This window comes from Megascapheus bottae, chromosome 7 (assembly GCF_031878675.1).
Source record: "Megascapheus bottae isolate mThoBot1 chromosome 7, mThoBot2.hap1, whole genome shotgun sequence".
In the NCBI taxonomy this organism is placed as follows: Eukaryota; Metazoa; Chordata; class Mammalia; order Rodentia; family Geomyidae; genus Megascapheus; species Megascapheus bottae.
The window spans coordinates 31,940,626-31,957,645 of record NC_143515.1 but is presented as its reverse complement, the minus strand read 5'-3'; the positions used below and the strand labels follow the sequence as shown (position 1 = coordinate 31,957,645).

At 44.6% G+C, this 17,020-nt stretch overlaps 1 protein-coding gene across 3 annotated transcripts in view; it reads left to right on the top strand.

The window, feature by feature from the left end:
• Nucleotides 1-17,020, top strand: part of Tet3 (tet methylcytosine dioxygenase 3) — a 104,064-nt gene that overhangs the window by 43,172 nt on the left and 43,872 nt on the right. For all 3 annotated transcript variants that reach the window (XM_090336665.1, XM_090336663.1, XM_090336664.1), the window contains one exon: nt 8,463-10,611. In XM_090336665.1, the coding sequence (XP_090192791.1) occupies nt 8,463-10,611 (2,149 nt within the window). The remainder of the gene's footprint in view (nt 1-8,462; nt 10,612-17,020) is intronic.

The window sequence follows — 17,020 nt, the reverse complement described above, 5'->3', positions numbered from 1 at the left end:
CCTTCAGTGGAGAATTGCTGCTCAGTCTCCATACGTTGTTACTGTGAGTTGGGAAAGACTTAGGAAGCTAGTGTCACTTCTGCACTCCTCATGATGGCCAAATAAAGTGTTTGTGGAGTGGAGTGCCACTATTGTTCATCCTTGCTCCATATCTAGGGTCTCTGAAGCCCCCAGGAAGGCAAATTGCCACTGTTGAATCCCTGCAGATGTCTAAGGGTTAGTGGGGATTTGGGAATCTAGGAAAGGAGTTTGCTGTTGAAATGTAGGTAGTAATTGAATATTTACCAGCCAGGATACAAGGGCTCCTAACAGAAGTTCCTAGGGCCTGGTGGAAGGTGAAATTGGGACTTAGGTGACAAAGCTGTGTGTACACATCAGCTCCTCAGGAAGTGGTAGACTAAGAGCATAGGTCTCTTCTTGGATTGTAGAAAGATACTTCTTCACCTGAGTAATTTTTACCACTTTACAGTTTTCCTGATAATAAATCCCTGATGAGGGAAGTCAGTTATATATTCTTCTATAAAGGTCCCTAACAGAAGGCAGTCATGAATAGTGACACTGGACTCTGGGGTGTACACAGAATCAATAGACTCTCTTCCTTGTCTTAACTCCTTACAGCTACGTTTTGCCTCCTTAACTGTTCTTCATCCCCATCTCCCTGCCAGTGTCTTAGAGCTTTACTTTCATAGATTTGGACAGTGATCTCACTCTTCCTGGTCTTTTTGTAGTATTTATGCTGTGGCCCATGTCCTTGCCTCCTCCCTTTTGAGGAACTACTCAGTAGTTTGTCCCCAGGCCTGCCTGAGCTTATTATGATTGTAGTTTTCTCTTAAACTGTTATTATAAAAGAGATGTACAGAGGGGTTACCACTTGATAAGTCAGGTAATGAGTACATTTATTTATCAACAGTGTTATCCTTTCCTTTGTGCTCTTCCAGTTTTCCCCTCCTTTCCTCACTCAAAAGTTGTGTACTTCATTTTTGATTGTGGGTTTTTGTTTGTTTTATTTGTGCCAGTCCTGGGCTTTGAAGTCAGTGTTTGGATGCTGTCCTTGAATATTTTTTGCTGAACACTTGGTCTCTACCACTTGAGCCACTTCCCTTTTTTGGTGCTTTACTGAAGATAAAGTGTTTCACAGACTTTCCTGCCTGGCCTAGCTTTGAATCGTGATCCTCAGATCTCAACCTCCTGAGTTGTTAGGATTATAGCATGAGACACCAGCTTCCAGCTATGACTATGCCTTTTGTGTAGGCTATCCCTTTCATCAAGAATTCTACCACCTCCACCTTTTCTTTCTCTTTTTCCTCTTCCTCTCTTTCAAATGCCTGTATGATTTTACAGATGAACTTTTCTGGATACATGTATGTCCTCATAGAAGAAACAGACTCCTCCCCTCCCCTCACAGGCCCAGGTACACTCTCCTTTCACTGATATGCTTTAAGACATTATTTGGCCACTGCTCTCCTTTCATCTCATATTTTTGAGGTTCCTGAAATACAGTCTGCTCTTTTGTTGTAACAAACCACCCCAAAACAGGCATAATGTGCCAATCACTTTATTATGCTCTTAGATTCCATGCATTAGTTAGAAAAAAATGACCCCGTTTGGACGTATTTCTTTTGTTTTTCTTTTTTTCCCTTAGAATCTATTTCTTAATGTTTAGGGTCTTTGTTGGCAATGCTTAAAAGCTACAGGTCACTCAGCCTCTGAGTCGGGATCCTTAAAGGCTCCTTGGGAAGACTCCTGCGTTGGACTTCTTGTGGTTATAGGTGTCCTCACAGCATAGTGGTTTGTTTTCGGGAGTGTTGGGACAGTACTAGGAGAGGTTGTCTTCCTTCTTTTGATCCATCTTTGAAAGTCATGTAGTGTCACTTCTATCATTGTCACAAGCCCACCCAGACTGAAGGAAGGGGAATGGAGATCCCCACAGTTCCATGTGAAAAATGCCAAAGTCCAAATGAGAGGAACTTACAGGATAGATATATTGCTGGGGCCACACTTGGAAAATACAGTCTGCCATACATACTGAACACTTAATGTGCATCTTTAAAATAGTCCTTAAAATCTGAATTCAGGTAGAAAATGATGGCTGGGAGCATACAGGAAGGATGAGGTATGTCCTCCACCTACAGAGATCATAGGTGGAGAAATGAGTGCCGGGGTGGGGGCGTCTGTGTCTCGGATGGAAGAGAGGGATAGGGTGTGCAGAATTCCTTAAAGGAGCCACTGTTCATGGGACAGTTGAAAAATACACATGAGCTGGGTGCCAGGAGTTCATGCCTGTAATCCTAGTTACTCATTAGGCTGAGACCTGGATTGAGGTTTGAAGTCAGCCCAGATAGGAAAGTTCATGAGACTTTATCTGCAGTTTAACCACCAAAAAGCCAAAAGTGGAGCTGTGGCTCAAGTGGTAGAGGATTGTTCTTGAGAAAAGAAGTTCAGGGACAATGCCCTGGTCCTGAGTACAAACCCCAGGGCCAGCATGTGTGTGTGTGAGTGTGCACATACAAATGTGCACACATACACAAAGGCCTGATTAGAGGAGAAAGCATGATGTGGAGGGAGATAAACGGTTCATGTTTAGGGCTCTTTGGCTATGGTGACTGGGCTTGTTGCAAGAACACAGGTAATGTTTGGATGGGAAACATTGGTGGGTACAAAAGTAGAAAAGTTGGAAAAGGAGATGGAAAGGGAGCGTTTAGTTCACTTTTGCACAGACTGCCCCTTGTTGGGTTGGAGTTAAGAGAACAGTTAAGAAGTGTAGTCAGAGCACCTGTGTGGATAAGCATCCTTATAGTAGTGTTTGCTGGAGCCCCAATGGGGAATGTGAAGGGTTTAGGACTGGACAAATCTGAGCTGGGGCTCTAAAAGGACCTGAACTGACCTCCTTCCCTCTCATGCACTGCTTGCCTTCCTGCCGATACTTGCCAGACAGCTGCTGGGTTTCCATGTCACTGTCTCCATGGAGAAGAACTCATTACTCTTGGCTGTTAGAGGGATTGGGTTCATTGCATTTTTGAATACTGGAATATTAAGAAAATCTTCTGTAAATGGAGACTAAATTCTATGTGCACAACTTTAACAATTTTTAAATTCCACCCTTTAGGGCTACTCAAAACAAATCTAATTCTATGCTATAACCAAGTGGAACCTCTTCCTTGCATGAGTCATTTTTATAATTTTATAGTTGTGTATATTTATGGGTATTGTTACAATTAGAGCTGTTCTGCTCGTTTTATTCTGTATCCTCCAAGAATGTGGCTCCACATAGGAGCCTGTGTTCAAGTACAGAGAAGGCAGAGCAGTGCTGTCACACACATCTGCCATGTAAGTTGTCACACTGAGGGATCTGTTAGACTATCAACTTAAAACACTGCAGTCTGAGCCAAGCTGAGATTGAGAGGACCATGATTTTAGACTTACCCAGGCAGAAAAGCCTGTAAGACTCCATCTCAATGGGAAGAAGTAGGGCATGGTAGTGTAGTACCTGTCATCCCAGCTACAACACGAAGCCCAAAATAGGCTGATTATGGTCCTGGTGCATGCCTAGGCAGGAAGTGCTGCCCATCTCAAAAATAACCAGCCAACAGGGGCTGGGAATTTGGCCTAGTGGGAGAGTGCTTACCTAGCATGCACAAAGACCCCGGTTCGATTCCTTAGTGCCACAAACATAGAAAAAGCCAGAAGTGATGCTGTGGCTCAAGTGGTGGAGCTCTAGCTTTGAGAATGCCCAAGGACAGTGCTCAGGCCCTGAGTTCAAGCCCTAGGACTGACAAATAAACAAACAAACCAGCCAACAAAAGGCTGTGTATCTCGGCGGTAGTGCTCTCAGCTAGCAAGCATGAAGCTCAGTTTAAATCCCAGTACTGAAAGAAGGAAGGAAGGAAAGAAAGAGAGGGAGGGAGAGGAGAGAAGGAGAGAGAAAGAGAAAGAATGAAAGAAAGGGAAAGAAAAGACAGATTGCAGCCTGCCTTGAGCAGGGAGGAAAACAAAAAGGCATATTAATTCAGTAGTAAGCAGGGAGGTATTATGCCTAATGAATTACAGTATAAAATGTATTTCTTACCATTCATTGTTAGGAACTTTGAATTAACATTGAGCCACAGGGCTGAAACTGCTATATCACTTCATACTGAATGTACCACCAGTTAACTGTCAGCTTTTTATCTTTCTTGATTCCTAAGACATTCAATGCACACTGCTGACATTGTGCTTCTATCTGTTGTTTGCATAGATGTTGTTTAGGGCCTTAGTATGGTACCATAATTTCCCTGTTAGGTTTTTTATCTATAGGTTTTTTATCTATAGTCTGTTGACCTGTTGGCACCTGGCACTCAGTTTTTTGTTTTGCTTTTGTTTTTCCCTTAAGCCAGTCCTGGGGCATGAACTCAGGGCCTGGGCATTGTCTTTGAACACTTTTTGCTCAAGGCTAGCATTCTGCCACTTGAGCCACACACCACTTCTGGCTTTTTCTGTGTATATAGTACCAAGGAATCAAACCCATGGCATTGTGCATGCTAGGCAAGCACTCCTACCACTAGGCCACATTCCAGGCCTAGCACTCAGTTTATCCTTCCTGTTTTTGCCATCAGCCTACTCAGTAAATGTGCCTTCTGTATTATTTTGCTTAAGTGTACCTATCAGGACTAGTCCAAGAACATCGCCCTGTTGCAGACTACTGGAGATTTTCCCCCTCACCAGTAAATACACCACTTATACCATTTGTAGATGATTCTCTAGCCAAGAATGAGCCCTTAACTCTATGTAGCTTTCTTCAAAGGGGTCACAACAGACCTTGTGAAATTTGACTGAATTACAGATTTAAATGCTTGCAAGGGCTTGGCAAGTAGCACAGTGAATGATGTGATAATTCAGGCAATTAGTAAGTCATCAATCCATGACCCCTGGCCTTGGTTTTAGAAAGCAATGAGGATGGTGAAATCTGGGTGTGAGGTGGAGATATTATAATCTGTGTAACTAGTAGCCACTGCTCTGTTAACAAATTTTCCAGGGCAAAATGAGAACCTTTATGAAAATCCAGGTATGTGCAGATTGATTTTTTTTTAATTGTGACAAAACAATAATAGTACTGTATGAACCAAGCAAAAGTTTTGTGGCATATTTGGTCCCAGATTTGTGAACTATCAGCTATGGTATCTCCCTATCTACTAGTCTACTGATTACGTGACATGAGGCATGGTTTGCCACAGAACCAGACTTCATGTGCTTTCTCTGTTTACTCATTCAGGAAACCATCGCTGGGAGCCAGGAGTGTGGCCAGTGGTAGCATGCACAAAGCCCTAGGTTCAATTCCAGTGCCACATACACAGAAAAATCCAGAAGTGGCGCTGTGGCTCAAGTGGAAGAGCACTTGTCTTGAGAAAGTCCAAGGACAGTGCCCAGCCCTGAGTTCAGGCCCCAGGACTGGCCAAAAAAAAAAAAAAAACCTACTGGTTTCTTAACATCAGTAGATTAGGTGTTGGGAATGATGCTTTCCTACTGTGCTTGTTGGCAGTTTACTCTAGGACTGGAAGGTGCTGAGAAATGCCAGTGGGATCTGTTGGTCAGGAAACAGTACTTAGGGTCCCTTGAAATCTCCCATCTATACTTGATGAATGTAACTGTAACCCCTCCTCTATACATCGCCCTGACAATAAAAAAGAAAAGGAAAAACAAAAAAAAAGAAATCTCCCATCCATACTGGCTTCACTTGCTTCACCTCACAACCTACATCTATTTTTTCCTTCTCTTTTTGGTCTGGAAGCATTGTGTGTGTGTGTGTGTGTGTGTGTGTGTGTGTGTGTGTGTGTACACATGTGTGTCCGTGTGTGTCTGAACACACACACACACACACACACACACACACACACAATACCAATCTTGGAGCTTGAACTCTAGGCCTGGGCAATGTCCCTGAGCTTTTTTGTTCAAGGTTATGAAAGCATTTTCTTTTTCAGGAAATTCAGAGGCACATAGCTAGCCTTACCCCTCCTTTGTTCTTATGCACACACCAAAAATACCTTCTTAAATCCCTTTTTAGCTGACCTGACCATTTTGGGGAAGCCTCTGCTCATGCAGCATTAGTCTTTATGACATTGTTTTTGTAAATCCATTTTATTCTTTCATGTTTCCTCTTGGTTATAGGCGCTTGTCTTTTGTACAGAGGTATATAAACTTTGACTTCAGATTCTGTAGTCTCTATTAGCCATGTCTATGTAGGTTTCTGAGAAAGAAGGCAGTGCTGGCTCATTAGCCCATCTTAGGTATTAGAAAGGTAGTCTTTTACCAGTGTCAGTCAGGGCCAGACTATTCCCTGACCAGTAGGAGAGGGAGGTCTTATCTTCTCTCAGGAGTATGAAACTGCCTCAAGTACAAGCAGAAGACATAGAAATCATTAGGATGTGGACCTTGCCTGAAGGAGCTACCACTAGATGGGAGAGGCAAATGCTTGAACAGGAAATAGTTGTGGCATGTGGTAAGCACTCAGAGGGTCCATGGGAACCTAGGAGCCACTGTGTACAGGGTGTGCTGAGAGCTCAGAGGCAAGGGCCACAAAAACATTTGCTAACTGGGTAAGAGAATAGGTGATAATAAGCTAGACCTAGAAAGATAAGCCAGAGTAACTCCTCTAAGATGCTGGAAAAGCTACATGTACAAAGCTCCATGATAATTTTAGGACATGGCCTATTGGAGACACAAGAGAATCAATCCCCTTGTAGCCAGAGCAGGAGCTGTAGGCTGGGTCTCACCTCCCAAAGACTGTCCCCAAGTCCCTGTTTCCTTCACTACCTTGGAACCCGTCATCACCATATCTGAAAGTCTTGGGTCTGGCTTTTTTCTAGCTACCCAATTAAAGCACTTTGTGTTCTGCCTGAAGGACTAAATCCTCTTTAGGTTTTAATTTTGATTGGATTTTTTTGAAACTTATACAAAAGTTGCAAGAATAGTAATTGGAACTCCAACATGCTCAAAAGTTGACATTTTGCCTCATTTGCTTTATATTTTCTCTGCATATTTTTATGTATGCAGATTTTTTGGATCTGATTGAGATTAAGTTAAAAAAAACTGTATCTCTTTAGTCCTAAATACGTCTGTGTATGCTCTGAGAATTAGAACATTTCTCATGTAACCATAGTCTGATGATCCAAGTCAAGAAAATTAAGATGTTCACAATATGATCCATGTCTGTATTCAAATTTTATCTCTTGTCCCCACAATATATTTTATTGCCATTTCCCCCCATTTTAGAATCTAAACAATGAGTATGTATTTTGTCTCTCAAGCTGGAAGAGATTTTTGACTTTGAGATTTTTGAAGAGAGCATTCTAAATATTTTGTACAACACCCTGCACTTTGGGTTTATCTAACACCCAGCAGTTTGGGTTTATTTTACATTTCCTCATGAATAGATTCAGATTCTAAATTTTGTCAGGAGTTCTGTGTGACTGGTGTTATCAGTATATAATTAAGAGGCACATGATGTCAGTCTGTACCAATATTGGTGATGCCAACCTTGCTTATTCAGTTAAGGCAATGTCTATTAGAGTTCTTTGCTATTAGTCAGCTTTCTATTGCTGTGATAAAATACCTGAGACAAGCAGCTTAAAATAACTAAGGCAAAAATGGTAGGAATATGTCTCAAGGAGTCCTTGCTTTACAAGAGCAAGGTTCTGTGTTTAAAACTGAAAAAATAAGTCTTATAAACTCAGTTTTATGTCTTTTACCTGGTTGGACTGGGACCTCCTATGTCCCTTTCTGACATGCCTTCTCTTTTGTGTGTTTTGCATATATTAGGTGTATTGTATACATGGTGTGTATCGATGGCTGTGGTGGGGGTGTGAGGTCTGAATCTTTCCAAGCTGCAACACAAATGTCCTCAGCATGACTGGCTCTACGTGGGACTAAACATGCACTGTATAGGAGCATCAGTGTTTTCTTCAGGCCTGGGGCTGTGTCCGTAATGTGATCTGTTACTAGCTCTCTAAGGTCAGCATGTACTTAAGCAAAGGTTTGACAGGGAGAGCAAGGGTGATGGTATAGCTGAGCCCTGGTCAGTTGAGGGAAAACAGCTTTCCCTACCCCTGAACAGCATATGAACTTGGTTAGTTTTCTTTCTCTCTTGACAAAAAGTTAAAGAAAACATGATCGTGTTTGACTCTGATCATTGATAGTTAGGGATCTTTTTCTGATATCTTACTTTTGTGGGACTCCTGTTAGAGGGATCAAACTGGGCATACGCAACATGAGATTTCACATCAGGGTTCTCTTAAAGAGGTTCCCCCCCCCCTTCCATTTTTGCTGTTAAACCAACCACGGAATAGAGTGTGGGAAGGTGAACTGAGGCCTGTCAGCTCAAGAGAATTTGTCAGGGAAAGGGGGTTTGGAAATGCTCCTAGTGCTGTGAAGCAGGGAAATGCTTTTCCAATAGTATGGTTCATTTTTTTTTTTTCATTTTTTTTCAGACAGGCTCAGAGCTCAGTCCGGTTGATGGACCTGTTCCAGGTCAGATGGACTCAGGGCCAGTGTACCATGGGGAATCAAGGCAGCTAAGCACCTCAGGGGCGCCGGTCAATGGTGCTAGAGAGCCCGCCGGACCCAATCTACTGGGAGCTACAGGTCCTTGGCGGGTAGACCAGAAGCCCAACTGGGACGCTGCCCCAGCCCCAGCTCACACTGCTCGCTTGGAAGATGCCCACGATCTGGTGGCCTTTTCGGCTGTGGCCGAAGCTGTATCCTCTTACGGGGCCCTTAGCACCCGGCTCTATGAAACCTTCAACCGTGAGATGAGTCGCGAGGCTGGGAACAACAACAGGGGCCCCCGGCAAGGGCCTGAAGGCTGCTCTGCTGGCAGTGAAGACCTTGACACCCTGCAGACAGCACTGGCCCTTGCACGGCATGGCATGAAACCACCCAACTGTAACTGCGATGGCCCAGAATGCCCTGACTACCTCGAGTGGCTGGAGGGAAAGATCAAGTCTGTGGTCATGGAGGGAGGGCAGGAGCGGCCCAGACTCCCAGGAACTCTGCCTCCTGGAGAAGCAAGCCTTCCAGCACCAAGCACCAGGCCACTCCTTAGTTCTGAGGTCCCCCAGGCACCTCCCCTGGAGGGCCTGCCCCTGTCCCAGAGTGCCCTGAGCATCGCCAAGGAAAAAAACATCAGCCTGCAGACCGCCATCGCTATTGAGGCACTCACCCAGCTCTCCTCTGCCCTCCCTCAGCCTTCTCATTCCACCTCCCAGGCTTCTTGTCCCCTCCCTGAGGCCTTGTCCCCTTCTGCCCCTTTCAGGTCCCCCCAGTCCTACCTCCGGCCTCCCTCATGGCCTGTGGTTCCCCCTGAGGAACACCCACCCTTTGTTCCCAATAGCCCAGCCTTCCCTCAAGCAACTCCAAGGACTGAGTTTTCTGAGGTCTGGGGCACTGAAACCCCACCAGCAACGAACCCCCGGAACTCCTGGCCTGTTCCCCGTCCCAGCCCCGACCCCATGGCTGAACTGGAGCAGTTGTTAGGCAGTGCCAGTGATTACATCCAGTCAGTATTCAAGCGACCTGAGGCCCTGCCCACCAAGCCCAAGGTCAAAGTTGAGGCGCCCTCCTCCTCCCCAGCCCCATCACCATCCCCCAATTTCCAGAGAGAGGCTCCCCCACCATCATCAGAACCTGACACCCACCAGAAGGCTCAGACTGCCCTGCAGCAGCACCTCCACCACAAACGCAGTCTCTTTCTAGAACAGGCCCATGATGCCTCGTTCTCTGCTCCATCAGAGCCTCCTGCTTCTGGCTGGTGGGCCCCACCAAGCTCACCTGCTCCTAGGCCCCCAGATAAACCACCCAAGGAAAAGAAGAAGAAACCCTCGGCACCAGCTGGAGCTCTTGTGGGAACAGAGAAAGCCATCCCTGGGATCAAGCCCAGTGTCAGAAAGCCCATTCAGATCAAGAAGTCCAGGTCCCGCGAAGTGCAGCCTCTCTTCCTGCCTCTCAGGCAGATCATCCTGGAAGGGCTGAGATCCCCAGTTTCTGAGGAAGTGCAGGCACCTCCACCAGCCCCTCTCCCTGACCCTCTCCCTACCACACAGGGCTCTGCCACCCCCTTGCCCCCAGAACCTTCTCTTGCGCTATTTGCACCTAGTCCCTCCGGGGACAGCCTGCTGCCCCCTACTCAGGAAATGAGGTCCCCTAGCCCTATGGCAGCACTGCAGCCAGGCTCTACTGGCCCCCTTCCCCCTGCTGATGACAAGCTAGAAGAGCTCATCCGGCAGTTTGAGGCTGAATTTGGGGATAGCTTTGGGCTTCCTGGCCCCCCTTCTTTGCCCATTCAAGACACCGAGAACCAGCCAACTTGTCTACCAGCCCCTGAAAGCCCTTTTGCTACCCGTTCTCCCAAGCAGATCAAGATTGAGTCTTCAGGGGCTGTGACTGTACTCTCAACCACCTGCTTTCATTCAGAGGAAGTGAGCCAGGAGGCTACACCCACTAAGGCTGAGAATCCACTCACACCCACCCTCAGTGGTTTCTTGGAGTCACCTCTTAAGTACCTGGATACACCCACCAAGAGTCTGCTGGACACACCCGCAAAGAGGGCCCAGGCTGAGTTTCCTACCTGTGATTGTGTTGGTAAGTCCAACTTCCATGTCAAGAAAGGGCAAAGGTGGCAGCATCGTGAGTTTGGATTTCTAGGTTCTTCAATTGGGCAAATTCTTACCATGTGCTGATCACCATGCTGGATCCTAGGGACAAAAAAAAAAGAAATGAGCTTATTGGCTGGTAGAAAAGACACTGGATAAAAGGTGATAGTGATGTTGTAATATGTGTGCCATATAGGCTTAGGTGTGCACCGGTTCTCTGTCATACCTCCCCATGGAGGTGGGGGCATTATAGAGGCCTTCCTGTAGGAGGTCTTGTCAGTGTTGAGCCTTACTAAGCCATCAGGTAGAAAGGAGACATTATAGAAAGAGTGAGTAGCTTGGACTGAAGGAAGATGGGGCTTGTTTGAATTGTTCTTGGTCTGGCAGGAAGGAAAGGTAAAGAAGAAACAGTGACTGGAAGGATAAGGCCAGGGTCAGATTGATTAGGCCACAGAAGTGCAGGTCAGGTGCTGGACTTAATGCTGTGAGTAGTAGCAAGCTCCTGAGGGTTTGAGAACAAGGAGGAAATACTGGTGGGGAAACTGTAAGAAAATTGTCACCACCTAGGAAAGAAATGACGAGGGCCTGCCTGAGAGTGGGTGGAGGAGGCAACAAACCAAGCACCTTTTACAGGGAAAATTAGGGCAATTTGGATGCGGGCTTTGGTGGTAATGGGTGCTGGGGGCAGAGGCTTGGGTGAAGGTATTGCACCCCATTTGGACAGGCTGAATCCCAAGTCTGTAGTTGCTCAAGACTGTAATGTTGGGGTCTGAGTCTTTTTTAATTGGCTTAGGTATGGGCTATGCGAGCACCTGTACTACAGGTCAGAATACTAAAAAGCCAGCCCACAGGAGGTCACTGGTGTGGTGGTAGACTAGGTAGACTACTGTTAAGGAACTTAAAAGACATATGCATATCATATGTTAACAGAAAAGCACATTGATCCTTGGCAAAAGTGGTTGAATTTTTGCGACTTCATGATATACAAATGGATCTTAGGAAAAAGCCAGCTGTTTTCTCAAAAGTAAATTATGTCATTTATTGGGATGCTGCTTCCCAGGAAATGAGGATGGGCTGGTCTGGCTGTCCTTCTGTTCTAAGTATCCTGAGTTTGAAGCCAGTGACAAGGAGTCATTTGGGAAATAAAATTGGCCCTCGTGCTTCTTTGAGGGGTGAAGACATTCTTGCCAGATGTTCACAGACATATTCTAGGATCTTGGGTCCCACTATTCTCATTCTTTTTTAGATATGATTAATAATAAAATGACCTAAGGATCTCCCAATATTTGGAAAAGCTTGTTCTTTGGGATCCCAGGAATTAGTCTTTTGTGTATGTGTCTGTCCCCATTACCTTAGCGTGGTGTTAAAGTTTCTCCTTTAAGATCAGGAGCATCCTTACCTAGTACTAGGGACTTCCTGTAGTAAATGTTCAGTTGTTGCATTCAATTACTTGGATATCAGAGCTGGTCAAGTTAGTTGTTGTTTTAATTTTAATTTTAACTCACCAGCTGGGAGACTTGAAGCACTTTAAGTAACCTCTCAGAATCTGTTTTCTCCAGTGCACAATGAAAATGATAATGACATTCACTCTTCAGACTTGTTAATGTTAATTTTTGCAAGTATTTAGAATTGTCTCTGACACACTGTAGGACTATAAGAGCCCAAATAACAAGAAAAAGCAGTAAAAACAACAGAGAGAAGAGCCAAGTATGATACCTTATATATGTAATTCTAGCTACTCAGGAGGAAAAGACAGGAAAGTGTGTTTCATGGCCAGCTGGGGCAAAAAGTTAAAGACCCAACTGAAAAAATCAGCCAGGTAAGCCGAGTGTGGGGGCTCACACTTGTAATCCTAGCTACTCAGGAAGCTGAGATCGGAGGATCAAGGTTCAGAGCCAGCCCAGGCACTAAAGATAGTGAGATTCTTATCTCCAATTAACCTCTAGAAAATTGGAAGTGGGGCTGAGGGGTAGAGCCATAGCCTTGAGCTAAAGAGCTCAGGGACAATGTTCAGGCCCAGAGTTCAAGCCCCACGACCAGGGGAAAAAAGCCAGATACTGAGTATGGCGCAAGTAGTAGAATACTTACTTAAGGACTTTCACTAGCCAAAAAAGAAAGGGAAGGGACTGGCCAACCGTGGTAGCATAGTCCTAGCTAGTTGAGAGGCAAAGGTAGGAAAATCATGCCCTAGGTTATCTCAGGCAAAAGTTAGAGAACCTACATACAAAGCGATTTTAGGGCATGAACCAGGCACTGGTGAATCAAGCCTGTACTTCTAACTACTCAGGAAGCTGAGATCTAAGGATCACAGTTCAAAGCCAGCCTGGTCAGAAAAATCCAATTAGCCACCAAAAAGCTGGAAGTAGAGCTGTGAAGTAGAACACTAGCCTTCAGCATGAAAGCTCAGCCACATACCAAGCCGTGAGTTCAAGCCTCGGTACAGTATAAAAGGATTTGAGGGCTTGACTCTTGAGTAGTAGAGCATTCACCTAGCAAGCTTAAGGCCCCGAGTTCAAATTCTAGCATCACAAAAATTTGAAAAAAGAAAAGAGTTGACTGTTCTCTTAGCATTCATTTATTTTAATTATAAAAATGAAGAGAAATGGCTCATCATTGAATAATTTGGTAGCTTATTTGAAAAGACAAAATTGGTGACAAAATAGCCAATGACAATTCCACATATTTTGTTGTGTGCCTCTTTGTATCAGCATTGTACTGTCATGAGGAAGTGGCCACATGAAGAAAACATGTATAAAAACCAAACTCAGTCCTATCACAGAGGGCAATATTTCACAGGAAGCTGTTGTTCAGAGATGGTTCTTGAAAAATAAGAAATGTGAAAAATGAAGTGAGCAAATATGGGGAGAGTTGGAAAGTGGTCCCTTCAGACTAAGGATGTATGAGCAGAGTTAGGGGCCTGAGCATGTGGGCAGGATGAAAGACTGGTGGTTCCAGGATGGCCCTGAAACCTCAGTGTTCTGTTGTGTTCTCCGAGGGGTCCTCAGAGAAGGTGCATCCCAGCTTGAAGCCAGGGATTGCAGAAGACAGTAAACATCTGAGAGGCTGAGCAGTTGTAGCGCAGCATGGCTGTGCCTTGGCAGGTGGGGGTATTGGCAGGTGGCGTTTTCACTCAAGCTTCATCCTTGCTAGGCAGTGCTCTACCACTTAAGCCATGCCCCCAAGTTCTTTTTTTTTAATCCTTAAAGTCTTGATAACATTTTGCTCCAGTTGATTCTGATCCATAATAATCTTTCTGTCTCTGCCTCCCAAATTACTGCAATTCACTTGGCTTTCACTGGCTCCATTTTAACAAGGAGGATACACTGCTCATGTTAATTTTTCCAGGGTTATAGAAATGATGGTACATGTGAAATTTGAACCTAGACAGTTAGACTCCATCATCAGGACATATTGTGATTGAAATTGGTTAGCAGAAGGAAAAGGATTTCAGAAGTCTGGCCTGAATAATTTCTAGAAAGGCCCAAAGTTTGTATTAGGGAAAGCTGTCTTCTATTCTAGAGTATCTGGATAGGATACAATATGTTTTGGTGAGTTTAGACTCAAGACAAGGAGTAGAGACAGAAGTACTCATTCTGAGATTAGGCAGGGCTGGGAGCATTGGTGTTCCAACAACTCCTCCCTCACCAGTCGCTGGTAGAAGATGTTGCTTTTTGGTTTTTTGTTTTGTTTTTGACATGCTGAGGACAGAATTTAGTCTTAAACTCGCTGATCTTCCATTAAGTTAAATCCCTAACCCCCTCAGTTGCAGGGGCTTTTTGTTGTTGTTGGGTTTCTGCCAAACCTGTGGCTGGAACTCAGGGCCTGAGCACTGTCCTTGGGCTTTCTCAAGGCTAGAACTCTACCACTTGAGCCACAACACCACTTCCAGCCTTTTCTATGTTTGTGGTACTGAGGAAGCAATCCTGGGTCTTTGTGCATGTTAGGCAAGGATTCTACCACTAGGCCAAACTCCTGGCCTATTTCTAATATTTTGAAGCATGCATTTGAGAATGGCCAACCATTCTCAGTCTGTGATGGCTTTTGTCAGAGGTGGGATCTGAGCTGCAGGGCTCCATGGGCGTGCGTCTTTGTGCCTTGTATCAGTTCCCAATAATGAGAAGTTCCCAGAGGAACCAGGTTAGGATATGAGTCCAAATGGCTTTTTTAGTAGGAACAACATCCTTTGAGATGCTTCATGCTTTATGCTTTTTTCATCACTTTATAAATGAGGAAACCGTCTACATTAGCTTCTAAGTGTTGTCCTGACGTCTCTGAGGAGCATCTGATAGGAAGCTACAGAGACTAAACCTGAGTCCAGAGCGAGCAGGAGGTTAGGAGATGTAGATTTTAGCTGCCTCTATAGATATACTACAGTTTCAGCCCGTTGATTATCCTGCCTGAAGAAACAGCCAGAAGAAAAAAAAAAAAACCTTCTTTACCTGACACCTTGTAAGTCTCAATAAGGGAGTGGCATTGTCAGCAAGTATGGCTGATTTCAGTGTCTGCCAGGAGACTTCAGTAGGGACCACAGTCCTGAACAGGGGCTGTTAGCAATCATGTTGACAGTCATGTAATCTGTCTGCTGTATTTTTTGTTGTTTTTATGACAACTTACCCTCTCTGTCCTTATATTCAATTTGAGATAAAGAGGAACTTCTTATGTTCTCAGTATTTTTTTTGAGACAGCAAAATAGTTAGGAATCAGGGAATCTGACTCTGGGAAGAGAGACATTAGGAGTCTTCCTGAAGGTGACGTCTGAGATTTAAAGGATCAGGAAAAAATACTGAATGCTAGGCAGAGGGATGTGAAGATCATGGAGATGGAAGACATACAAAATGACATAAAAATATGGAGATGAGAGAACACTGGGAAATGCAGGTAGTTTTATATGACTGGCATGTTAGATGGAGAATTGGGAGTGGCCAGAAAGCAGTTTCAGGGAAACTGAAGATGATACTAAAAGCAGCCAAACTAGTTTTCAGGCTCAAGCATGAAATAAAGGGTGCCTACAGTGATGGCTGAGCAGGAATGGATGAAAGAATAAAAAAAATTACCTGCTTTGGCAACAGGATATAGGGGTAAGCAAGGAGAAGGGGCAGTCATAGGCATCCCCGGAGGTTCCAGGTTGGGAGACAAGATGGAGAGTGGTGCATTCACTGAGACTGAAAATACTGGAAGAGAACCAGTGTAGCATCCATGGGAGGTGCCTGGTGGCATCAGTGGATGGCAATGAATGGTAGAGCCTGTCATGGGCATTTGCTCAGGCTGAACCAAGAAGACCAAGAAGAAGCCTGAGAATAGAGGATACCAACATTGAGGGCAAAGGGACTCTGTGGGTCATGTGGAATAGATATGGTAAGAAAAGGTGAAGAGAGTTAAGTTAAAGAACCCAGATCTAGCATCAGTGCCAAGAAGTTGTCAGGATTTACTGCTGCTGCTTTGTCTGACTTCTTCCTGTGCACTGTGGACTGTAGGTTTGGGGGCATGTGGCTCAAGTGGCAGAGTGAGGCTCTGAGTCCAAACCTCATGCTGCTGCCAGTCAGATAATAAAAGAACAAGGACTGTGAATTGTTTCTAAAGCAGCTAGGTTAGTGCCAAGAATATGGCAAGCACCTGAGTAGTTTTGGTTAACCAATCAGCCTCATTTTACCTCTGTATTTCTTTTCTTTTCTTTTTTTGCCAGTCCTGGGACTTAAACTCAGTGCCTGGGCACTGTCCTTGCACACTTTTTTTTTTTTTTTTTTTTTGCTAAAGGTGAGCACTCTGCCACTTGAGCCACAGCTTTTTCTGTGTATGTAGTTCCAGGGATTCAAACCCAGGACTTCATGCATGCTAGGTGGAGCACATTACAACTAGGCCACGCTCCCAGCCCAGCCTCTGTATTTCAACTCTATAAAAATATCATAACCATTTCACATGATTCTTCACTGTTAATTCAGTTATTATAAAGATATTTATATCTATTACTAGGAGTCCCAGCATGCAGCCCAGACTCATGAGCAGCTGACCTGAGCTTTTAGTGTGAAAAACTTAACACATCCCATAATCACAATTAAGTCCCTATCACCTACTTACCTCTTTGGACATCCTGCTATTGGTCACTGATTCATTGACATGGATTTAGATCTATTTGGCTGTGCACCTAAGTTGTTCAACACTAAGTCCACTGAAATTGCAGTAGAAAACCAAAGTAGCATTATAGATGACTATTTAGAAAGAGAACTTCTTCTCTTTCACTATTGTGTGATTTTGACATCTGTGCATTAATTGTGTAATGTCTTTATGCCAATGTCATTTTTGTAAGTGTATCAGAGTTGTGCTCCCATGTACGATTCTATTTCTAGTCTTTGAGTTTTCCCTGGGAACATGTGGATGCCCTTGTCTGTGTAGACAGGGAG